The sequence below is a fragment of the Phascolarctos cinereus genome, unplaced genomic scaffold, assembly GCF_003287225.1.
Source record: "Phascolarctos cinereus isolate Bilbo 61053 unplaced genomic scaffold, phaCin_HiC Scaffold_1;HRSCAF=81, whole genome shotgun sequence".
NCBI classification, from domain to species: Eukaryota; Metazoa; Chordata; class Mammalia; order Diprotodontia; family Phascolarctidae; genus Phascolarctos; species Phascolarctos cinereus.
The window spans coordinates 219,944,563-219,968,622 of record NW_027555514.1 but is presented as its reverse complement, the minus strand read 5'-3'; the positions used below and the strand labels follow the sequence as shown (position 1 = coordinate 219,968,622).

Genomic DNA, 24,060 nt, shown 5'->3' with positions numbered 1-24,060 from the left:
CAATACTCACTAAGAAAACATAGGAAGAATAGAAATACAAAACATTTTCCCCAATAGCTAGGACCCAGCCCAGTAATATATTGTTCTCTCATGGAGTCATTAACTTCTATGTGGTCCATTCTAATTTTCAAGGATTTTGTTGCTTAGGTAAGTTTTGTACCCCTTGTGCTAAGCTGTTAATTCTCTAAGGCTTTTCTCATAGGTCTCACTTCTTTTCCAATTTTTCCTCGAACACTCTCATTTATAAAATAATTTTGTGACTCTTAAAAAAACCCAAAACAAACCACAATCATTTTGCCTCATTTCTTCCAAGAATTCTAGTTGAACTTGTGCCTAAATTGTGTTTTACCTTGAGCCTATATGCATGTAGATGTTTTGGAGACATTCTTTTCTTCTCAGTTTGTGTCTTGGGTATCCCTGTCACCATAACAGCTCTTTGTGGTAAGATTCTATTTTTCTTTGCTCATTCTTACTGAAATCTAGCCTTACTTCTGGATTTCAGACTCTGTGTTAGGGCTTTGATACAAGGCAAAGTCTCATTGCTTTCTTTGTGGTCTGAGTCTGGCAACCTCCTAATCTGGGTTTGGGTCTGAGCAACAGAACTGTGGACTTGCCCCTGGTTGGAGCTCCAGTAGAAAGCTGCAAGATTCAACTACTATCAGCAACCCAAAAAAAATCTGCGTATTCAGAGTGATAGATTGCAAGCTCTTCTTTGTCTTCAGGCTAGTCTGGAGGTAGGATCTGAGATCATGCTATACTGCCAGGGTCAGAGCCACACAGCTGCTGTTTGCTCCTGTTCCTCCTCCTTCTCTACTACAGAACCTCAGCCCTCAACTACTGCTTGTCCTGGATTCTAGGCCCAGGTCATCTTCTCAGTCTGCACCGGATCTATGACCCAGCACTGGAATACGAGGGACAGACCTTCCAAGTGGCATCTCTACTTGCTCTTTGGACAGTATCAGGCCCTTTGTGATAGATCTGGGAGCTCTTCTTGACCTAGTGTGCAGACACTGACCCTCATTCAGTCCCTGCACTAGAAGGCTCTGCATTATGCCTTCCTAGCTAGACTCTGTCCCCAGTATCTGAAGACATTTCTGTTCTCCTCTACCAACCTGGGCTGGAAAAATTACTCAGTGATTTTTTCTTCTTGGATTTCCCCATCAGGATTCAGTCAGGTACATTTTCTAGATGTTTGTAGAGTAGTTGTGAAAAGATGAGTTATGCTGCTTTCTCTTACTCTACCATCTTGGTGGGCCCCTGAGCAATGTATTTACTGTGAAGCTTAATTGCTGAGTCCTACAAGCAAGGAAGTATTTTGGTCCATTCGCTATAACACATTTCAGAAGTAAATTTAATGTGGTGAAAGTTTTGTACTCTCCCCAGAGATCCAGGTAGCATAGGGGAAATTGTGTCCTCCAACTGTTTGGGAGGGGGGGGAATGTTTTGTACCTCTTTGAAGTATGTGCATCTTAACTCTCTGACCGGGTTATAATCTTGTAAAAAGGGTCTTCCCAGCTTTCTTCCCAGGAAGACACAGTTTGGTGGAAAGAGCATTAATTTGGAGTCAGAAGACTTGAGTTGAAATCCCAACTCTGTTACTAGTTGTGTGACGTTGGACAAGATATTTTACCCGTGGGCCTCAGTTTTCCCTTCTGTAAAATGTACTAGATGACTGAAAGTGAGATCTAGGTTCAAATCCCACCACTGACACTACTTGTGTGACCTGTAGGGCCAGTCCTTTAACCACGCAGTTTCCTCATCTGTAAAATGAAGAGATTGACCTAGAAGGCCCTGGGTTCCCTTCCAGTTCTGAAATTATACTCGGTCATATGCCTGGTAAGTTTGTTCCAGTTTTAAATCCTAGAACGCTAGATTTCCAGAGCTCCCTGTCACTTCCCCATCTCCTGTTTGATCAAGGGAATACTCTGGGGAGGGTCTGACCCGTAGCAGGGCAGTTTGGCCACCAGAGGGAGCTGTGCGCTTGGGTTTGACTGCCAGGAGCACCGCGGAGCTAGGTCCGGCCACTAGGAGGCACCGCAGGGTGGGTTGCGGAGCGCTGTGGAGCCAGAATTGGCCGTCAGGGGGCGGAGCGCAGCCAGGTCTGGTCGCCACCGGTGCTACGGGACGACGGTGGGGCCGGCAGGCCCTGTCGGGAGGTCCGGGGGGCCGGAGCTGCGGGGCCCGGTGTGGCCGCCAGGGGGTGCTGCCGGCTCCCGCTCGCCCGCCTCCCGGTAGGCGGGGCCCCGCTCTCCCAGCAGCCGCTACCGTCGCTGCTGCCGCCGCTGCTGCCGCTGCCCCGTGTCCCCGGTGGAGCCGCCGCCGCTGCCGCCGGGAGCTCGATGCGGACGGAGCCTGGGCCGGGCCATGGGGATCCTCAGCATCACGGACCAGGTTAGTCACCGCGCCGGCCGCCGCCCGCCGGGCGCTGCCGCCACGCGAGCTCAGGGATGTGCGGCCTAGGCCTAGCCCGCACCCCGGCCTCCCGCGGCCCTGGGCCCCCGCTCCGCGGCCCCCCGTGCCGGGCCGGGCCGCGCCGGTCTCCCCTCGGGCCGCCCCGCCCCGCGCCGCCCCGCATCGCGCACACCCAGCCCGCCCGCAGGGCCGGCCGGCCCCGCCTCCGCGGCCCGCTGCCCTTGCGGCGGTGACAGGGCGCCCGCCGGGCCCCTCGCGGCGCCCTCCCGACCAGCCCCCTGAGCCGCCCGCCCGCCGCTCTCTCCCCGCAGCCGCCCCTGGTCCAGGCCATCTTTAGCCGGGATGTGGAGGAAGTGCGCTCCCTCCTCTCGCAGAAGGAGAACATCAACGTGCTGGTGAGCGGGGGGGGGCAGCCGGGCCCCCGCCCCCGCCCCGGGGGGAGGTGCCCAGAAGTGGGGGGCGGGGGGCTGGCCCCGCCCGGCCTCCCCTCCCGCAGGCCGGGGGACCCTCCGCTGCCCGCCTTCTGGCAGGGTGAGACAGCATTCCCTTCCCTCTGAAGACCTGCCTTGAACAGAGCCCCCGGCATCTGGGAAGGGGCAGGGCCAGGGGAAGGTGATGGAGGGATGGGCCCCGGAGCATCAGGTCGGCGAGGTGGCCGGGCTCGACCCAGCCACGGCCCCTTCCTTTTCTAGGACCAAGAGAGAAGAACCCCTCTGCATGCTGCTGCATATGTAGGAGATGTCCCCATCCTCCAATTGCTACTGCTGTCAGGTAAAAGAGGAGGAATGGAGTGGAGGGGCCACCCATCGAGCAGGGGCTCCCTTCTGCACGCTCCCTAGGAGATGTTTGGCCGCTGGGGCAGTTGCGGCTACCGAGTGTCGGGCCTCGTTCTCTTTGCCGATCCCACCCCTCCCCACTTCTCCCTAGGTGCTAATGTCAATGCTAAGGACACACTGTGGCTGACCCCCCTACATCGTGCTGCCGCCTCTAGGAACGAGGTAGGGTCAGCTGGGCATTTCTTCCCAAAAGGAATAGCTGAAGGAGGTGGATGGTGGAGTCTTATTCCTCTGTCATCCTCCTTCTCTAGTCTCATCTCCTGTACCATCTGGAGAGGAAAGTCAGATCTTGACTCCTCCCTCCTGACCTCTGGGCAGGCTGTTTATGGGGGGCTGAGCTCTGCCAGCTGATTTGACGTCAGGGGCAGCTTAGCACTCTGCTGGCAGACTGCAGGGGGCTCCAATGCCAGGCCTAAATGACTCATCCCTCCCTGAGGGGCCACCCTAGAGCCTGCTCCCCTTTTGGGCCCTGGGAAGAGCAGGAGAGGGCCCCTCCCAGGGCTACCCTGGCACTCCCTGGCTTGAGCCATCATCCTAGAGGTCAGAGCCATGTGCTCGGGAGGAGTTGCTGAGGCTGATGTATTAAGGGGTAGGGGACTGGCTACATTTTGACTGGGGACTGGGGGTGGAGGTCATCTGTTTTCTTAGGTTGTTATTGAGGTTGATTTTAGTGGCTGTGGAAAGGTTGGAGGTGGGTGTGTGTGTGCATGAAGGTGGCAGGCTTTATTTTCCCTGGAATTCCCATGGGGGTAGGGAAGATAGGAGTCTTTTAGATGTCTGTATTTGCTTGGGGAAGGGATGTGAGGGGTACTAAGATTACCAAGATTGGGAGAATGAAGTTAGTTGTGCTTGAGGAAGGGTCTGTGTTTACCCTGGAAAGATGAGGAAGGAGGTTCTAATTAGATGACTGTCAGTTGATGTTAAAGTGGTTTGTGTGTTTTCTTGGTGGAACTAGGGGTAAGATTGTATGGATGAAGGGATTCTGTATTTACTGGATGTTGTGGCTGTTTTCATTTTTGGGGTTAAGGAGCCTGTGCTAATTTGTCCCCTCACCTCCTGTTCTTTGTTCTTGTCCTGACAAATTCCCACTAACAGAAAGTACTGGGGCTGCTCCTAGCACATTCCGCAGATGTGAATGCCCGGGACAAGCTTTGGCAGACACCATTGCATGTGGCTGCTGCCAACCGAGCCACCAAATGTGCTGAAGCCCTGGCCCCACTGCTGAGCAGTCTGAATGTGGCCGATCGAAGTGGGCGCAGTGCCTTGCACCATGCCGTGCACAGTGGGCACCTGGAGGTATAGACTCTACTCACTCACTGCCTGGGGCATCCAGACACTGTGGCTATGGGGCTTGCTTTTCCATGCCCACCCCCTGGTCCTTTAGCTTTCCTAGTCTCTGCTTTCCCCATTTGTCCCTGTCCATGGTCCTTTCAGCATTATGTCACTTCTCTCTTCAGTTTCCTGAGAAAGTGGAGAAGCTTTAGTATAAGATGGCTGGGGACAGGGAAGGGTGGAAAGGGACTTGTGCCAGGCTCTGAACGGAAGTGTCCCCTGTTCTCACACAGATGGTGAACTTGCTTCTGAACAAGGGGGCCAGTCTTAATGTCTGTGACAAAAAGGAGCGGCAGCCACTGCATTGGGCAGCCTTTTTAGGTGAGGAAGAATCTAGATGGAAAGAAGGGGTTTGGCCTACATAGGCATAATTTAGAGCTTGGGAAATCTGGGGTAGGGGGCCTGGAACAGAGGCCTGTTCCCTTTAGCTTTGCCTTGTCTCTGATCTTCTCCTCATTCCCCACTTAGGGCATTTGGAGGTCCTGAAGCTGTTGGTGGCCCGGGGTGCAGATCCTAGTTGCAAGGACCGGAAGGGCTATGGCCTGCTCCACACAGCTGCTGCCAATGGCCAGATTGATGTGGTCAAGCACCTGCTACGGCTAGGGGCTGAGGTCAGGGGGCTGGGGGACTAAGATCAGGGACTTAAGAACCGTAGAAGAGGTTGTGTGGGGAGATGAGGTCAGCATAAGGAAGCTTGGGTTTGGTGGATGTATGGGCACCAGGGAGGTTTGGAGCCAGTACTGACAGCCACAGATCTTGGGAGTTGGGGACCTAAACAGGCAAAAACTAGAGCATTGGGATTCTGGGTTTCCTTGGCCAGGCATACCATCCTTCCTATTTTGGCATTCCCCACTATTCCAGATCGATGAGCCCAATGCCTATGGGAACACAGCTCTGCATATCGCCTGCTACCTGGGCCAGGATGCTGTGGCCAACGAGCTGGTGAACGCAGGCGCTAATGTCAACCAGCCCAATGACAAGGGATTTACTCCATTACATGTGGCTGCAGTCTCCACTAATGGTGCACTCTGCTTGGAACTATTGGTCAATAATGGGGCAGATGTCAATTTCCAGGTGACTGGGAAGGAGGCCCTCGCATAGTGGGGAGAAGGGAACTGGTGATGGGATGTGGGGATCTGTTTTGCAGGAACAAAGATGGAAGATCTTGCTCAGACAAGCCTGGAAAATTCCCATGTTATTAAACTACTAGGAAGAATTTCCAGAGTTTAAAGCCATAGTTACTCCCTCTCCTTCAGAACTTTATGTAATACTCAGCTAGTCTCCAGGGAAATGCCCAGTTACTCCCCACAGTGGTCACATTGAACCAGGGGCTCAAGGCATCAGTGTCTGCAAATTTACCTGATTTTTCTGGATCCAAGGACTGGTTCTTTGGGTATCTGGCTTTTCTGTATTTTGTACTGAGGGGTCTTATTTTCTACAGAGCAAGGAGGGAAAGAGTCCCCTGCATATGGCTGCCATCCATGGGCGTTTCACCCGATCTCAGATCCTTATCCAGAATGGTATGGACCTCAGAGATTATGAATTGTCTTCCTTTCTATAGGGATTCTAGATCTTTAGGCTTTCCAAAGATTCTGTTATGTTGACCACTCTTGCCTGTCTTCTTTCTTTTAAATAAATTTTATTGATGTCTTTTGTTTTTACATTGCTTAAATTTTCTCCTATATCTCTTTCCCTTTCCCCTTCCCAGAGAGCCATCTCAGATAATATAGAATATTGCCTGTCTTCTTTCTGCTTCTCTGTCTTATGCACTTGTACACTTAGGCACTTTCTGTCACCTGACTTTTTAGAGATTTGCTTTCCAAAGCTTGTTATTAGCCTCAATCCTAAGGTTTGTTCTGTGTCTGAGTTAGTATATATATCTTTCTCAGGCAGTGAGATTGACTGTGCTGACAAATATGGGAATACCCCGTTGCATGTGGCTGCCCGCTATGGACATGAGCTGCTGATCAGCACCCTTATGACCAATGGTGCTGATACTGCCCGGTGAGCCACCTCCCTCCTCCCCAGACTTCATAGCCCAGCCCTGGTGGTGCTGGGGTAAAAGAAGTTGCCGCTAGCTCTCCCCAGCGCCTTCGTGACCCAAGGGCTGACTGCTGTCCTGTCCTTTCTCTAGGCGAGGCATCCATGACATGTTCCCCCTGCACTTAGCTGTTCTCTTTGGATTCTCAGACTGTTGTCGTAAGCTCCTCTCCTCAGGTACATCCTCTTTGGATTTCTAGCTGGGGATCGGTGGGTAATAGTATCATCCTTTCTCTGATTATTGCCCAGAGGCCTGAACTATGGAGATTCCTCCCCTCGCAGGTCAGCTGTACAGCATTGTGTCTTCACTCAGCAATGAACATGTACTCTCTGCTGGTTTTGACATCAACACACCTGATAACCTTGGCCGAACCTGTCTCCATGCTGCTGCTTCTGGAGGGTAAGTTCCCTTTCCCTTGTGGTCTGGGAAAGAGACCTGGACTGGGTCCTGCGAGTCATTGTTTTCTCTTGCCCAATCTTATTTTTTTGCTTCCAACAATGGAACCTGCAGGTAGGAAGTGCCAGCTGTTTTTTGTCCATTCAGTCGTTCCTTGGATGCCTGCTTCTTCCTCAGAAAGTCCCAGTTTCTTCTTAACCTTTGCTCATCCCTCCCCCTCTTTGCAGGAATGTTGAATGTCTTAATTTGCTGTTGAGCAGTGGAGCTGACTTGAGAAGAAGAGATAAGTTTGGAAGGTGTGTGGGCAGGGCTTGGTGGGCCATGAATATTGTAAGGACAGCTTCTGACTAGGCTCTTAGCCGAGTTAAGAGGTCTTCATTAATGCCTTGCTTCCCCCTCCCCATCTCCCCTAGGACCCCATTGCACTATGCAGCCGCCAACGGCAGCTACCAGTGTGCAGTGACGCTGGTGACTGCTGGAGCAGGCATCAATGAGGCTGACTGTAAAGGCTGCTCCCCTCTGCACTATGCTGCCGCTTCCGACACCTACCGGAGGTGAGTCTCCCTCTCTCACCGCCGCCCCTACCCACCCACCATCCTCCTCCCTCTTGCCCACCCTGAGTCTGCTCTTTGTGCCTAGAGCGGAGCCGCATGTGGCCACTAGCCACGACCCTGAAGAGGACGAGCCACTGAAGGCATCCCGGAGGAAGGAGGCCTTCTTGTGAGTAGCTTCAAGGACCTCAGAAGACCCCACATCACCTGTGTCCCTTGGGTCCTGTCCTCCTTGCCTGGGCTCCCCCTAGTCTGTTCCAACATTCAGTGTGCATCGAGCTGGGCCCCAGGATCCTCAAGGAGTGTGAGGCAAGGGGCTCATGCTCCAGTTGAGACAGAGGTGGTGTGATGGGTCTACACTTGTGAAATATTCCTGGCTGGAGTCTGGAGGCGCTTTTAAACAGTTATTCTGTTTGACCCTTCTGAGGCCTATGAAGGAGGCAGTGCAAGGCCATTGCCTCCATTTTACAGATGAGAAAACTGAGGCCTAGAGAGGTGGAGTGACTGGCCCAGGGTCACATGGCCATTGATTGAGGGAGTGAGGCTCTTCCACTCACCATTCTGCCTCTCAGTGGAACTTCAGCTGAGGGAGGCAGGAGATTAAAAGAGAGGAGACCAGGGAGGGCTGGTGTAGATGACCGGAAAGGTCTTATGGACAAGCTGGCATCTAAGCTAGTTTTGAGAGAGGAGAAGGCATCCCAAGTGTGGGGAGCCACCTGAGGGAAAGGAGGGAGGACAGGAGTGAGCACAGCAGGTGAGGACTCAGCCTGATTGGAGCAAAGGGTGTGTCCTGGGGAGTAGTGGAAAATCATTGCCCCCATCCTCCCTATGAGCCCTCATCTCTAGCTTGAGCTAGAGGTCCTTCTGGGGTCCTTCTCTGATGTGCTTCCTTCCATTCAGCTGTCTGGAGTTTTTACTGGATAACGGTGCAGACCCCTCCCTGCGGGACAGGCAGGGTTACACAGCCGTGCACTATGCAGCCGCCTATGGCAACAGACAGAACCTTGAGCTGGTAGGTGGGAGGTAGTACTGGAAAAGGTCTGGGACCTAAAGAGACCTTATATGGCCTCGGGGGCCTCAGATCCAGAAGAGGTGGGGTTCAAGATGAAGTGGGAGGATGCTGGGGGCATCCCTCAGGCAGCTACTGATCCTCACATCCACTTCATCCTTTTCAGCTCCTAGAAATGTCTTTTAACTGCCTGGAAGATGTGGAGAACACCATTCCAGTCAGCCCTTTGCACTTAGCTGTGAGTCCTTCCTCTGTGCTTATTTGTACCTCCCTCATAGGAGCATGGCCCTGGGTGCCAACACCCCCAAGTCCTCTTCCTAGCTTAGATTCCTCTTTTTTTTTTGCCTTCTTTTGGGGAGTGGCCTTGAGGGCAGTAGTCTGGGTAGGCACCTACTTGGGAAAGAGAGCTAAGCACAGATGTCAAGCCTGTGGTGCCTAGCAGTTTAGGAGAGGTCTTGTCGGGGCCCCTCCCAGTTAGGGGTAAGGGCTTGGCCACGTACCTCAAGGACTAGCTCCATTTTGGTTCCCATGCTCTCCCAGGCCTATAATGGTCACTGTGAAGCACTGAAGACACTGGCAGAGACGCTGGTGAACCTGGATGTGAGGGACCACAAAGGCCGGACTGCACTGTTCCTGGCCACAGAACGAGGCTCCACTGAGTGTGTGGAGGTGCTCACGGCCCACGGAGCCTCTGCCCTGGTCAAGGAGCGCAAGCGCAAGTGGACACCCCTCCATGCTGCCGGTAGGGGCCTCTCAGAAATGCACTCAGCCATTCTGTGCAGTAGAGGGGTCAAATGGGTCAGAACCAGGTAAAAACAGAAGTGGAAAATGTTGAACAAAATAAATAAAAATACAGTAGAACATTGATAATGTTAATACGTGGTTTTCGAAGTCAACATGCAGCCTGCAGGCATCCTTATGTATGGCTTAGTGATACCCCTTTTCTGTTTGACTCTGACAGCACTGCTGGACACTGTTGGCCTCAAACTCAAATATAAGCCAATGCCTGCTGCTGCTTCTTGGCTTAGAAAACCAAAAATTAGCATTATCCGTTTTATTGTATTGTTATTTATTTTTGTTAAACATTCCCCAATTATGTTTCAATCTAGTTGTAGGAACTGGGGAATTTTTCAAGCCAGAATTTAAACACCTCTACTACACCTTAGCAAGCCCCTGTTTATGCAGGTCGAAAGTGTGGGTAGAGGCAATCTGGAGAGTACTAGAACTATCCTTGTCAAGTTCTGTGTCCATTTTCTTTGGTGTTATTCTGAATCACATTTTGATAGGATATTAAGTTCCAGTGCTGGATCACTACTCTGTGTCCCATAAGGTCCCTTCCTCCTCTGTCTTCCCCAGAAGAACCCTCCACACTGCCCCTCTTACAACCTGACTCCGCCTTTCTCTGGGACTTCTCCCCCTTTGTCTCTTTCCTTGGTCCCCTTTCTCCCTTGGCCTGTCTCCATTCCTCATTCCCTGTCTCCACCCTGCTCTGATGTGCCTCCTTTTCCCCCAGCTGCTTCTGGTCACACAGACTCCCTGCACCTGCTGATTGACAGTGGAGAGCGAGCTGATATCACTGATGTCATGGATGCCCACGGACAGTGAGTGTAGGGGCTGAGGGTCCAGATGCCTTGGCTTATCGCAGACCTTCTCATCTCTTAGCCTGACACTCTTTCCCTTTTCCTGTCCTGCCTTCAGGACCCCACTAATGTTGGCCATCATGAATGGCCATGTAGATTGTGTGCATCTCCTGCTAGAAAAAGGATCAACAGCTGATGCAGCTGATCGCCGGGGTCGAACTGCCTTGCACCGTGGGGTGAGTGACAGATCTTGCTAGGCAGAGCCATGGTAACAGGTAGAAGATTTAGTTGCATGGGCCGACCAGTGTTCGGGAATCAATTTGGGGACCCCCAGTGTGGCCGTGGGCAGTGAGCCATCTTATCATCATCTAGGTAGGTTATTAAAACCTCTGTTCTATTTTCCTGACATCCTACTGGGAGACCACATAGTGTAGTAGAAGGAACATTGAACTTGGAATCAGGAAATCTTGGGTTCAGTTATGGTCTCCAACACATTGTGATCATGGGCAAGTCATTTGATCTCACTGAGCTTCCTCCTCTCTCAAGTGGCGTTATTAACTCTGGCAGAACTTATCTCGCAGGGATATTCAAAGTACAGTGCTTTGTAAACCTTAAAATTGTATAATTTTACACATATAAATGTGAGCTATTATTATTATTATTATCATAATACGTGCTTATGTATGTAGCTCACACACTTGTGTATCCCCATCAACCCACTCTTTCCCCCCAAATACTCTTGACCTTTTCCATGGGACAGCTGACTTACGGACTTCAAAGTTTTCACCACCTCGTTCCCTGTATTTTCTCTCTCTCCTTGGCCCCTTTCTTCTTCCTCTTGTTGTATTTGTCATCTCCCACGTCAGAGCCTTGGGATCAACCATGGTTGTGCTGTTTGGCTTCCATTGATAGATAGGCTGGTGGGTGGTGAAGAAAAGGAGGAATTCACCCCAGCATTCAGTGGTCAGGATCAGGTTCTTAGTACTAGGGGTGGGAGATAGGTTAACTACCCCTGTTGCTGGCTCATAGGCGGTGACTGGCTGTGAGGACTGCCTGGCTGCCCTTCTGGACCATGACGCCTTTGTACTATGCCGAGATTTTAAGGGCAGGACACCTATCCACCTGGCCTCAGCCTGTGGCCACACAGCTGTCTTGAGGACCTTGTTACAGGCTGCCCTCTCCACAGATCCCTTGGATGCAGTAGTGGACTACAGTGGCTACTCTCCCATGCACTGGGCCTCCTACACTGGTCAGGGGCCTGGGGATGGGTGGGCACTGGGGATTAGGGGATGGGACTAAGGCTGAATGTGCTTCAGGGCTGGAGAGAGCTAAACTGAGACCTGGGAGTATGATGGGATTGATTTGGGAGAATTCTGGATTACAGACCAGATGGAGGGAGCTTTGTTCTTACTTTCTCCCTTGTTCTCCGTCCCTCCCTTCTCTCTTCGCCTTCATTCAGGACATGAAGATTGTCTGGAGTTGTTACTTGAACACAGCCCATTCTCATACCTAGAAGGAAACCCCTTCACTCCTTTGCACTGTGCAGTGTGAGTGACCTCCCTCCTATCCCATCCCTAGAGGGCAGTGACTCAGGACTCAGAGTCAGGTGGTCAATTTTTCTTTCCCCTCAGTAAGACTCCTTTCTTTCTTTCCTCAGAATTAACAACCAGGACAGCACTACAGAGATGCTTCTGGGAGCACTGGGTGCCAAGATTGTGAATAGCCGAGATGCCAAAGGACGGTGAGTGACCAGATCCTGCAGAATGGTCTCTTGGGCCCCTCTACTAAGTTGTCTCCACCCCTGTCACCACTAGCCTGACTCCCCTAGGCTGAGTAGCCTCCCCTGCTTTTTCTACTCCCTCCCCCACCTGCAGGACCCCCCTTCATGCTGCTGCCTTCGCAGACAACGTCTCTGGGCTCCAGATGCTGCTGAGGCACCAAGCCGAGGTGGACGCCATTGATCAGGCTGGCAGAACGGCTCTCATGACAGCAGCTGAGAATGGGCAAACCGCTGCTGTCGGTGCGTGTGATGTGTGCCCGAGGGGGAGCTGTGGATGTGGGAGGGCATGGGCAGAAGAAGCCCACCTACAAATTTTTCCTGGGCTGGCCTCTACCTGAGAGCAGGAGTTGGGAGTATTTAGGGTAGGAGTCTGTAGCTGATGATTAAGAGCGCTGTAAGGAGAAGTACATGTGTCAGGTAGGAAGTCAATTAAACTTGAAAACGTAGGGGTAGCTCTGTGGCCTTAAATTATGTGGTTTGTGATCATCTTTCTCTTTGCCCCGGCAGAGTTTCTGTTATATCAAGCAAAAGCAGACCTTACTGTGCTGGATGGGAATAAGAACACTGCCCTGCACTTGGCATGCAGCAAGGTAGGGGGCAACGTCCCTGAGAGGGTATGGAACCAGGCATGGGGGGTGGGCAGGGGGGGAGGAGGAGGAGGAGAGGGTAATGTGCTAGGTAGCTAAGACAAGGAAACTGGAAGCTCTGTGTGTGTGTGTGTGTGTGTGTGTGTGTGTGTGTGTGTGTGTGTGTGTGTGGACAGGGGGGTTCTTGACACTCTGGTCAGACTCAGGAATGCTTGTTGTTTTCCCCATGCTACCAACTTCATTCTCCCTTTAGAAGCCATCCTTTTATGCCCTCCTTCCCCCACTTTTTCTCAGGGCCACGAGAAATGTGCCCTGTTAATCCTGGCGGAAACTCAAGACCTTGGCCTTATCAATGCCACCAACAGTGCACTGCAGATGTGAGTGTTCACACAAGGGGGCCTAAGGTTGGGGTGACAGGTGGGAAAAGAAAGGGGTGCTCCCAGGGGTGAGGGGATACCAGGAGGCCTGAGTGAGGACTGCAAATGCCTTACCCCTCTGGATTAACTTGCAAAGACAGCTGAGCGTCCCACTAACTTATTCCTCTTCTTTTCCTTCCTCCAAGGCCACTCCACATCGCTGCCCGGAATGGCCTGGCTTCTGTGGTGCAGGCGCTACTCAGTCGTGGGGCCACAGTGCTGGCTGTAGATGAAGAAGGTGGGGTGGGGCCCAGAGCCCCCCCTGGGTTTGGGGTCAGGGATACTATACAGGAGATAACTTCCTGACCTGGGGAGCTATTCAGGGTAGGGGGCCTGGGCTCCTCCATGGCTCATTCTGGGGTCACTGAAAGGAGGCCAAGTGACAGGGCTTCCCTTTTGGGATGAAACAAAGGAGAGCCATCAGAACTGGAGGGAAGGTGTGCTCCGGCTCCCGCCTTTCTTGCCCTCCTATTCCAGACACACAAATGTATACCCTCTTTCCTGACTAAGGGTGCATTTAGCTGCACACTTAACGTTCTAGAAAAACTTGACTGTCTGGACTCACCTCCACAGACTTGTAGGGAGCCAGGCTGGTGGGGAGGAGATTTAAGGGCCCATACCTCAGTTTCCCGCGATCTGCCCTGCAGGTCACACTCCAGCCCTGGCCTGTGCGCCCAACAAAGATGTGGCAGACTGTCTGGCCTTGATCCTCTCCACCATGAAGCCTTTCCCACCCAAGGACGCCGTCAGCCCCTTCAGCTTCAGCCTGCTCAAGAACTGTGGCATCGCCGCTGCCAAGACAGTGGGTGGCTGTGGCGCCCTGCCCCACGGGGCCTCCTGCCCCTACAGCCAGGAACGGCACGGCGCCATCGGCTTAGACGGCTGCTACTCAGAGTAGATCCTCCGCGGGTCTCCCCACACCGGTGACCTGATATCTTATTCTATTTATTTAGAAAATGTCTATAAATATAGGGCACTTTAAAGGAGAACACGACTTGGGTGATGGGGGGGCTGGGAGTGGGGATAAGTGAAGGGGAAAGGAGGGAAAGAGTTGGAGAGAAACTGCTCACCCCTCTGCCACCCAAACTGAGCAGGGTATTAGTGGGCTACCAGGGAGTTCCCGGATGCTCTTGGTGCCCCAGGGCAGGCCCTTCTGCCAAGTAATCTGAGAAAATTACTAAATGCCTGGCTCCCCTTAGCTCTGCCCACCCTTGCCCCTTTTCTTATCCCCTCCCCCACAGTCTGCTTTCAGCTCGACCCCTCCCTTCCTCCCTCTTTCTCTCCCTCCCGCTTCTTCCTTTTTTGTCCTCTCTCCAGTTTTCCTGCCCCTGGAGCCAGGCAGTTACCTGTCCCCATCCTGATCACTGCCCTTCCTGCTCGGCTAGCCTCTCTACCCCCGAAGCAGTGAGAAGCCTTAATTTCTGGTACTGTGTGAGCACTCTGGAGGTGTCTCCCCACTCCCCTTAGGGGCAGTTGGGTGGTGGGGGGAAGACTTTTAGCACTGAGGCCTGGAGCTTCTTCCTCTCCCTCCAATCTACCCTGTCTCCCCCCACCCCCTCCAATTCAAATGCAAAACACTTGAAGCAACAACTACTGTACCTGGGACTCTGAAACCTGCTCCCTTCTCTCCCCATTTCCTCATATGCAAATCAAGGGCTGGCTCTGCCCCCCTCCCCCAGCTTGGCCCTTCTTGGCCCCCTCACCGTGCACTTTAACCTTGCTTCTTCATTTTAGCTCCTTTGGGGGGGGAGAGCAACACTATGGCTTCCCTCCTCCTCAGCTCTCCACTTAGGCTCGTCATGAATTTTTAAGTAAGCATTCACCCTGTAGTAGAAGAAACAGATGAATTTCCTGTCCATTTCAAAGCCACAGCCCTCTTGTATTCTCTGTGTATGTTTCAAGCATGTGCTCGTATGTGTGTGTGGAAGGAGGGCCTCCCTATCCATAGTTCCTCTGGGCCTCCCTCTTTGCCTCTACCATCCCCTTATGTTCAAGAACACACCCACCCCCAATCACTGCTGATCTGAAGCCAAAGATGGTGGGAGGGGCAGGGGCAGATTAGAGCCCTCCTCCAGAGCTCGGGCCCTTGGCTTAGAAGTGGGAAGGCAGAACCGAGTCCCTGACTCCCAGTGACAGGGGTGTGTGGGGGAGGGGGAGGGGCTGTACTAACAGGATTCCTAAAGCCCCACCCTAAACACCAAACTAGGGAAGGTGAGGGGGGCAAATTTTTCTCTAAATGTAGCATTGCATTTGGCCCTGGTCCCCTTAAATGCCCTAACCATCCATCTCCCAGCTAAGCCTCCCAGAATATTCCCCTGAGCCTTTCCATCCAGTGTTCCCTTCCTCACATGCAATACCTCAGCCAGGAGCCAAGACACATAACTTGAACAGAGGCCATACCCCTTCCCCTCCCTCAGTATCCCCTAGTTGCCATCAGTATTGTTTCCTGAAAACTGGACTGGCCTCATTTACGTAGTGCTTTGTCCCCTCACAGAGAAACACAAGGGCCTACCCCACCCCCAGTCTTGCTTGCATTCTTCAGTTTTACTTACTCTTCTGTTTTAGACTTGTGTTCTGCCATCTCTGCCTAGAATGATGTTGGGGCATTAGGGGACATCCCAGGGCCCCCTTCCTCTCCAACACCCCTAACTTTTCATGTATCCATTTCTCTGTAGCTTGTCTGAGACCTCATCTCTGCCATTCCTCTTGGTCTCTTTGTTTTCCCCACTATCTCTGTTCCCCCTTATTCTCTTCACCTCCCCACCCCCCACCCCATCACTGTTCTAAAACCATTTCAGAACTTCTAAATGACCATTATTGGTGAGAAGGATTGTGCAGCTTTTAGTTTTCGATCCTGTTAAAGCCAAAGGGCCTTGTGCTGCCCCTTTCCCCTATGTCCTTCCCACACTCACCCTTCTTCCCTAAATGACAATCAATGTGACCTCTCTCTAAGGGCTGCAGCCCCTCCCCTCAAAAACAATCCCTGCTGGCTTTTCCAAGTGCACTCGACAGCCCGCTCTGCTGATTTTCTTGGAAGCCTTCTCACTCTCCCTCCCCATTCTCATTGTGACACAGGGAGTTGAGTGGAGGGGACAACCCAGGTTCTCCAGAGGGGCCCATCTGTGTGTCAGTCGTGTTCTCCTTTATTGATGCTCAGCCACATCAGTAAGAATCTGAGCGTCTGCAAAGCGCCCCATTATTTTGCTAGAAGAGATTTCTGGTGGCTGCCCCTTCAGCGCAGTGTCAGCATTGCTGGGGAAATAGGGGGAAACCCTTTGCCCCTCCTCATGTCATTGGTGAGGGGGCCTGGGGGATGAGCAGCCTCCTCTCCTTATGCCAAAGGAAATTCCCTGCCCCGCCCTGGGCTCCCAAGCCCCTGTTGTTTTTGAAGCATCTTGTCCCATACTCATGGCCACTGCATATTTATTTTAATTTTCAGGGTTTTTTTTAAACCTTTTTGACTTAAACGGGTGTGGAGAAATTAAACAAAGGCAGAATGGCCCCCAGTCCTTCTCCAGGAAGGGGACGGAGTAGACCTCTCTTTCCCCTTCCTTCCCTAGGCTCTCCTCCCTTCCCTCCCTTCCCCCCCCCAAAAAAAAGCTCTAAAGCACTTGCTTCAAGTAATAAGCACTTTTTGTGGAAAAGGCCTCTCTAGAGAGGTCCTGGAGAGCAGCCCCAGAGTCCCAGCAAAGAGCGCTATGGAGGAGACAGACAAAGGAAATGGGTAGGAAAATGGAAAGACAGCTAATGAGAGCCAGTTTTTAGTTTCTGATTTTGGGGGCTTTTCTGATCTGAGGGACATTGGGCAGTTGGAGGGGGGGTACTCCCTCTCCCAAAAAAAGAAAGGCACAAATTGTGGGTCCTGGTAGAACAGATAGACCAGGGTCACTGCCACTTGTCCAGCTGAGACTGATGGGGCTTCCTCCCCTACCCTGCAACCCCCGAGCCATAGGACTGCTGAAAACCACTGAATGTACAGCCCAGGTTGGGGGGGGGGCAGCCCATAGGGGAGGGGAGGGGCTTCTATTCTTCTTGTTTGGTGCTGTGGGGGGTGGGGGAGATAATACTGAGGGACCCCCACCCCCAATAAGACTTGTGTTTCTTGGGGTAGAAGAATGAAGGAGGGCCTACCTTCCTTCATTTCACCCCAGGACCCTTTCCCTCTCTTCACCCCCTCCGTTTAGACTGTAAGTCCAGCTCACCTTTGCCTTCAATATGTAACCAAAGGAAAACTCAATACTGTTTCCACCAATGTCCACCAATGTTGCCCCACTGGACCACCCATACGTTCCCTTGGCCTGGAAGGGGAAATGAGGACATGAGGGTCATGGGTAATGTTCTGCAGAGCCCCCAGTATCTTCTCTAGAGTCCTTGAAGTGGTCCTGAGAGCTGGGCTGGAGAGCAGTAGATGGGTGGTCAGTTGGAGGGGAGAAGGTGAATCTTTGAATATTATGCACACAAGTGTTTCTTTGTTAACAACAGCTCCAGCAGACCTCATGTTCCAGTAAGGAAGTCCTTCCCTCCTTTCCCCTCCTTGGCCATACCCAACCCCAGTCCCCAGTGTGTGTTAATCCTCTCCCCCTTCCCCATTCCAACAAAGGAAAATAGCCTTACAGACAATAGCCCGGAAGCCCCCCCATGGGGGGGAACAATAGTTTGGGGATCTCCTCACCCCTATCTTTTCAGAATGTGGGGGATGGGGAGGAGAACAAAGCAGCCCCTTCCTCTGCCTGGTAAAAAGTGGTTCCAGCCCTCTCCGTCCAAGGGGTCCTTAGCATGGTCAGGTTGGCACTCCACTGGTGAGTAAGGGTCAAGGCAATGAATACTTGAGGTCCAAGGCCAGAGGTCTGAGAGGAGGGTCTGGCTTGTCTCCCCCAAACCCCTTCCCAGAGAAGTGACCAAACGCCAGGTTTGGGGAGGGCAGGGGCTGGGAGGGGTGGTAGTGGGGGGTGCTGCTTTTTTTTAACTACTTGAAGGTACTAACTCCAAGGCTGCTGTTGCCCATTTGTGTGAAGTGATAGAAACCGTACCTAGCACTTGGGAGGGCATGTACTAGTGAGGGTGGATTCTTCCCAGTCCCAGTCCTCCCACCCCCCTCACTCCCCCTGGGCCTGAGCACTGGACTGCCCATTCTGAGCCTCCCTTCCCCCGGGAGCCAAGGAACTCGTCTTGGCTCCTGGGGAACTGGCTCCCCCTCATTCTGGGCACCATCTCCAATTGCACTAAAGTAGCTTTGTGCCAGTCTTGCCCCCACTCCAGGGTGGGGTCTCTGCTTCCAAACCCTGTTCCCCACCCTTAATCTCCTCATCCTCTTGTCACACCTGGATATCTCAGCATTGTGTATGTGTCCAGGGCCAAGGGAGGGGGGAATATGGCTGGAGAGGGGTCAGTTATTGAAGATAGGAAAAGAATGGAGAACAAAATCCTCCCTTAAGCCATGGGAGCCCAGGAGTGAGGGTACCTACCCTCAATGCTATGTGTCTTGCAGATGTGCCAAATTGGGGTGGGGGTGGGGATAAAGTGGGGCTGCTTTGCTAGCGGCTCCTCCCCCCCAAGGTGGCTCTCTCAAAGCAATACAGTTCCCCCTTCCTGGGAGCCAAGCAAGACAGGGGAGAGGGAAGAATGGGGCCTGAGGATTTCCTCATGTACAGCTGTGTATATGGGGGCATGAGAGTGTTCTTTGTATGGTGCCCACTGTGGGTGTCTGTGTGTCTGCTCCTCTCCCCTCATGACCTGCATGACCTGTGATGCTGCAAACACCACCATCCTGTGTGCAGGTGTGTTGGGGGGCAGAGGGGATGTACCACGTCCCTTACTCCCCCCAACCCCACCCCGTGACCCATGTACTCGGTTGTAGGAAGTAAAGAGAACTGAGCACAATTCACTGGATTCTAGTTGAATCTTTCTCTAAGCAATTGTCACACCTGCCTCTCCTCCCTGCCCCAAACCGTGGTGCTAGTGTTGGAATCGGGGAGGGGTCTGAGGGAGAGGGTCTAGAACTACTGGGCAACAATACAGGTAGAGATTCTGCCTGGGATGCAAACACCCAGAGTGTCAAGGGCAGCATGGGGAGAGGGGGCTGGGAGGGGCATCACATGCAGTCCCCCTAGCCCTGGGGTAAAGCACAAAGACTCCCTGCAAATGGACATACCCATGCCCCCATCAAACCTAGGCTGGGGGTGGAGGGACAGGTGGAAGAAAGACCCCTCCTTTCCCTCCCCATGGCCTCCTGCTCTGAGCCTCAGGCCAGACCTTGGTTTTCTACCCTCTTTTGGTGTGAGAACAACTGTTAAGTCATCATGGCTTTGGGATGGGTTCTGTTTATTAAAGTCCTATTGCTCCTATTGGCCCTGTGTCCGGCCTCTGTTCCTGGGGTGGAGGGGGGCGGTGGGGAAAGGAGAGGAACCATGACCCCCTCCTTCTGTGGTTCCACTTCAGCCATCTAAGGGCAGGGGAAGCAGCTGCTCCTCAAACAGGGCAATAGTCAGCATGAGGCATCCACCCAGCAGCAGTCCCAGCCCTTGCAGCAGGATGTGGGATGTAGGCAGGGGTTCTGGGGGATGAAGCAGGGTAGGTAGCTGAAGGAAAGAAATGGCAGTCAGATCCATGGCCTTGGGCAGCAGAAAAGGCCTAGAGGTGATATTTGGCAATTTCCAGGGCCCTTCCCCTTAGGGCTACTCACTTTGTTCTTCTATCTACCCAAGTTCTTTGAGCATGAAGGGGGGAGGGAGCAGGAGTGCAGAACGGGACACCACCCAACCACCACCACAAATTTACAATGATATTCCTTGCCACCCCTTTTTTAAATTTCCATATTTAACGGTGCCAGCTCCATGCCCCCTTACCATATCCACAAGCGACACATAAAGGAAGACCCCAGCAGTGATCCCGAAAACCCAGGGAGTGAATGGGGCAGGGCCCTGGCTGAGACCCACTCCTAGGGCTGCACCACACAGCCCCAGGGCCCCTGACACCAAGCTTAACAGCAAAAGCCTTTTGTAGGGTAGCCCAACCTGGAGTAGCATAGCAAAATCACCTGTTGGGAAGAGGAAGGTGATGGCAGAATAAGGCAACTCTCAGCCTGAGCTTAACCCAGCATCTCCCTACCACTACCACCCAAGACAGGCCTCTATTCTCCGTGATCACTACCCTCCAATCCCCAATCCACAACTGGGGTGTGTGTGTGTAGAGGGGGTGGTATTCTGGCCTTCCTTCTCCATTAGTGCCTTGTTTCTATCATCTCCCTACCCAATTCATGGGGAAGCTCGTGGCAGAGGACAGCCAGGGTAGTGCTGATACCACTGGAAAAACCATCAGAGAAGGCAGCCCCTGAAAGTAAGACATAAAGGGATCATGAGTCAGTTATTCGTCCCTGACAGGCTCTGCTTACTATAGGTAGCTCTGTACTCTACCTAGAAGTCCTCCACTCAGCCTCACCAGTTGTATCATTTCTTACCCATATTCCCATTCCCCTTCTCCCTCACCAGTACCCAGCCACCCAGTCCAGTCCTCTGTCTTCCCATCCCCTTTCCAATGGGCCCTCTCTTTCACCAATGGCAAGCCCATCAGTGAAGTTGTGAAGTCCATCTCCCAGCAGGACCATCCATGTGACTTGAGCATTCCCACGGCTTGGGTGCCCATGGCTATGTCCGTGATGTTGGAGTGGGAGTGGGCCTGGGGAAAGTTGGCCACCCAGCTCCTGTGGTCCTTCAGTCACAGCATCTATAGGTAGAAAAATAAAGAGTTTGGATACTACCACTGAATTTGGGGAACCTCGACCCCTGTTTGTCCTTTCCCCAAAGTCCGGCTCCACTTAGGACTCACCTGGGCCTTCCCTCAAGGGCTGAAGAACTGTTCCCCTGCCATTTTCTAGGTCCTGAATTCCAGGACCTCTTCTTGTTTGCTTACAGCATCTCTAAAACCGAAGTGAGACCAAGATTTAAGAGGGGAAAAAAGGAAAGCCAGAGGGCTGAAGGGCGACATCTGGTTTCATCATTGACATTGACGGGCCATCCTTCTCTCTTGGTTTCTTGTCTCCCTCAGAAAAGAAAAAGAGGTAGGATCCCTGGACACTGTCAGGAGGTAAGGAGAAAGGAACTGCCACCATATGGGCAGCTCGTAATGGGAGGAAGATATTACCCCTTACTCCTCCCCACCCCTATCCCCACCTCTGCCTATTTTGTAGACAGTTGAATGAATGGATTTGGGGCTTATAGGTAGGAGAGGAGTTACTCACTGATTGCAGCCCACCATGCCGAAAAATCCCAAGTAGATTCTCCAAGACAAAGAGGAGGAAGAGGCCTCCCAGCACAGCTAATCCAGGTCCTAGGTCCCCCCCATGACGTCCGCCCTGAGCCTGAGACGTGGAAGTTGGAAGATGAAGCAGAGGCCCAGGAAGAATCTCCATCCGAGAGGAAGCCTCACCCAACCCTCAGAGCAAGACAGCTTCTTTCCCCCAACTCATATTTCTCTCCGAAAAAACCCATGAATTCGGAGAGAAGGGGGCGCACCGAGTAAACAAGGAAATGAGATGCTCAAAAGCAATTGGAACAAAAAACCAAGATTGAAACCCATGGGAAGATTGGAGAATCTCAGGTCTGGGGTTATATGTCACATACGTGCGGCAGCAGGTGCAGCAGAGCATCTCCACAAAGTGTGCCCACAGCCAGTGCCCCCAAGAAGCCCAGCAGAGGATGCAGCAGCCAGGACCCCAGGAGTCGTAACAGGAGTATGGAGAAGGGAGCCAGAGCGCTGAGCACCAGGACAGCCAGAGCACTATAGGCCAGGGCTGGGGGTGGGGGTAGGGAGAGGGTGGTGTACAGTCAAAGGTCAGGCTGGGGCTAGGAAAGTCTCAAAGAGGAGACAGTTGGGAATAAGGACTAAAAGGGGGTGCAGGAAAAGTAGGGGGCTTCAGTCTGATCTCTTTGCCCAAGCATGGTACCCAACTCTCCACTGAGAATGAGGTATCCAAGTTTAATGGGGACATCACTACCAACACACCCCCAGTGAAATTTCTACCCACCTAGGTCACTGACCTGACAGTAAGTCCCCTTGAGGGGAAGGATCTGGGGTCTGGATGCAGACTCGGCTGTCGATCTGGTAGAGCAGGGCTGGGCACAGAAGGGCAAACTGACGGGGAGTCAGTGGAGTGGCTGGGCTTAAGCCAAAATTGACGAGAAGCTGGGAGCCATTTAGACACTGGGGAATTTGGAGGTCAGAGATCAGAGGACCCTTGGGGATAGTGACTGAGGACCTTAAAACTCTGCCCCCAACAGCATCTCCCCCAAGGTTTCAACTCCTGGGCCAAGGGGCTCTTGAAGCCCTTGGGTAACATATACCACGTCTGTCCTGGTCTTTTAAGGCAGAACCAACACAAATGGACACACGAGGAACTGGGAGGAGAGGATAAGGGAGATTTACATGCATGTGGAGGTGAGGAAATGCTGGCCAAAGTATGGTCTGCATATAATAACTTTGGAAATGACAGACAAATAATCCTTGTTTCCCACATATATCCCAAGTCAACAGCTGAGGTACTTTCTGTGAGTGGATGATTCTGTTGTCTCACCCATTCTAAAATCTGAGAGTCCTAGAGAGAGAGAAGGGTCCTTAAAGTTTATTTAGACTATAGCAATCTCTAGTGGCAGGAAAGTCACTATTAATTCAGTCCAATAACTGGAAAGCTCATTTCTACAAATTTATTTTTTGCTATCTCCCTGTAATTACTGTCCAATTGACTTACTCTGGTCTCTGAGCAATTTATAATGAGACATCCTTTAGATATATGGTGACAGTGATTATACCTCTCTCCCCATTCTGCAGGCTAAAAACTGTTTTCATATTGGTCACCTAACCCTTGCCTAGTCGTTCTCTACTTTGTCAAGAGTCCTTCAAATGTGGTGACTAAACTTAGACATAATTCTCCAGAGACTGTTATTAACCAAAGGGTTCTGGTCCTAATGAGCAGCTGATTATTGCAGATAACATACTGTTTCTATGCTCTGGACACCATCCTTCTGTTAATGCAGAGTAAGATGGCTATTGGTTCATATTAAACTTGTGGTTAATGAAAGGCTCCTAATTTTTCCCTCCTCAGGGTTCCCCTACTCACATCCTCATTAAGATGGTCAGACAGTGAATGGTCCAGCAGCAGCAGCCTGTGAAAGAGGCCAAGACCAGGAGATGGTGGCCCCTGGGGCAAGTGGGAGGCCCCTGGCTTCTCTGGATCCCTCCATTCTGAGGGTCCCAGGGGTAATCCTGTCCAGACATCCACACTCAGCCCAGGGGGCTAATGGCCTGAAAAGGATGGCAATAAGAAATGGAAAGGGTCATCTGTGGGCTCAGAAAACCTCTTCCAGAAATGTTAGAAAAGCACTTCTTATCAGGAGGTCAAGAGGGCATGAGGTTGGAGGTAGTGGGGTGGGGGTGGGATAGGGGCTATGGCCTCCAGAGTCTAGATTTTAAGGACTGTAGCATTGGGGAAGATTTGGGAATTCACAAATAGAAAAAAAGTGAGATTGGATTGGGAGATAGTAAAGTGGCAGATTGGAGAGCTAGGAGAACAATGATCGGAAGGACTGAGGGTATGAAATGGGGACTGGGATTTATTCAGGGACTGAGAATTGGGGAGAATAGCACTGAGGGAATGGAAAATTTGGGGAACTTGGGAACTGAAGATTGGAGGGCCTCAGCACACAACAGAAGCTAGGTGATTTGGTGCTCTGGGGACTTAGTACCTGTGTGTGGAATTGTCCCCAGGGGGGGGGCCCAGCCCTACCCCCTGTGGGTCCTGAATGTCCCAGTCGAAGTCCCTGAACCCGACCCAGGCCTAGGCTATGAAGGAGCCTGGCAAGACCACTGATACTCAGGGTTCCATTCTCTCCATATAAGCCAAACAGCTGTGCCAGATAATGTCCCTGCTCCTGTTCAGCAGGACCCAAGGGAGCTACAGGAGCTGTGGAGGGGTCCAAACCCCCCACCCACCCTAGAGCCACCCAAACACACAGTCCAGCCAACAGGGGCCCCATGGTGGAGCAGGAGAATGGGAAGGTAGTCCCCACAGGTGAGGCTTCAAGTGTTGGACTTCTATTCCCTCTGGGGCATCCTGGGGCCTAGCACAC

The 24,060-nt window shown here is 52.3% G+C and overlaps 2 protein-coding genes and 1 long non-coding RNA gene across 4 annotated transcripts; 1 reads left to right on the top strand and 2 right to left on the bottom strand.

Moving 5' to 3' along the window:
• Nucleotides 1-2,136: 2,136 nt before the first annotated feature.
• Nucleotides 2,137-19,284, top strand: ANKRD52 (ankyrin repeat domain 52). 2 transcript variants are annotated; one of them, XM_020990021.2, is made up of 28 exons: nucleotides 2,138-2,391; nucleotides 2,724-2,807; nucleotides 3,105-3,183; nucleotides 3,340-3,410; nucleotides 4,344-4,544; nucleotides 4,814-4,901; nucleotides 5,049-5,191; nucleotides 5,442-5,654; nucleotides 6,022-6,100; nucleotides 6,470-6,584; nucleotides 6,715-6,797; nucleotides 6,903-7,020; nucleotides 7,245-7,313; nucleotides 7,431-7,571; nucleotides 7,657-7,737; nucleotides 8,469-8,580; nucleotides 8,744-8,815; nucleotides 9,118-9,319; nucleotides 10,091-10,178; nucleotides 10,276-10,393; nucleotides 11,187-11,406; nucleotides 11,617-11,704; nucleotides 11,815-11,898; nucleotides 12,032-12,177; nucleotides 12,445-12,527; nucleotides 12,819-12,901; nucleotides 13,087-13,178; nucleotides 13,588-19,284. In XM_020990021.2, the coding sequence occupies exons 1-28, from the start codon at nucleotides 2,365-2,367 to the stop codon at nucleotides 13,836-13,838; spliced, it is 3,231 nt and encodes a 1,076-aa protein (XP_020845680.1). In that variant the 5' UTR covers nucleotides 2,138-2,364; the 3' UTR covers nucleotides 13,839-19,284. The 2 variants fall into 2 exon arrangements, with proteins under 2 accessions (XP_020845681.1, XP_020845680.1); XM_020990022.2 differs by lacking the exon at nucleotides 2,724-2,807 and having other exon boundaries at nucleotides 2,137-2,391.
• Nucleotides 10,759-11,658, bottom strand: LOC144454252 (uncharacterized). Its single transcript, XR_013482593.1, has 2 exons — nucleotides 11,569-11,658; nucleotides 10,759-11,074 (listed from the first exon to the last, which is right to left on the bottom strand). It is a non-coding gene; the product is annotated as an uncharacterized LOC144454252 (long non-coding RNA).
• Nucleotides 19,241-23,967, bottom strand: SLC39A5 (solute carrier family 39 member 5). The gene is made up of 10 exons (XM_078150269.1): nucleotides 23,677-23,967; nucleotides 23,052-23,228; nucleotides 21,976-22,138; nucleotides 21,559-21,728; nucleotides 21,177-21,296; nucleotides 20,765-20,855; nucleotides 20,492-20,662; nucleotides 20,189-20,269; nucleotides 19,786-19,976; nucleotides 19,241-19,518 (listed from the first exon to the last, which is right to left on the bottom strand). Exons 1-10 carry the CDS (start codon nucleotides 23,965-23,967, stop codon nucleotides 19,375-19,377), a joined length of 1,599 nt encoding a protein of 532 aa, XP_078006395.1. The 3' UTR covers nucleotides 19,241-19,374.
• Nucleotides 23,968-24,060: the final 93 nt, after the last annotated feature.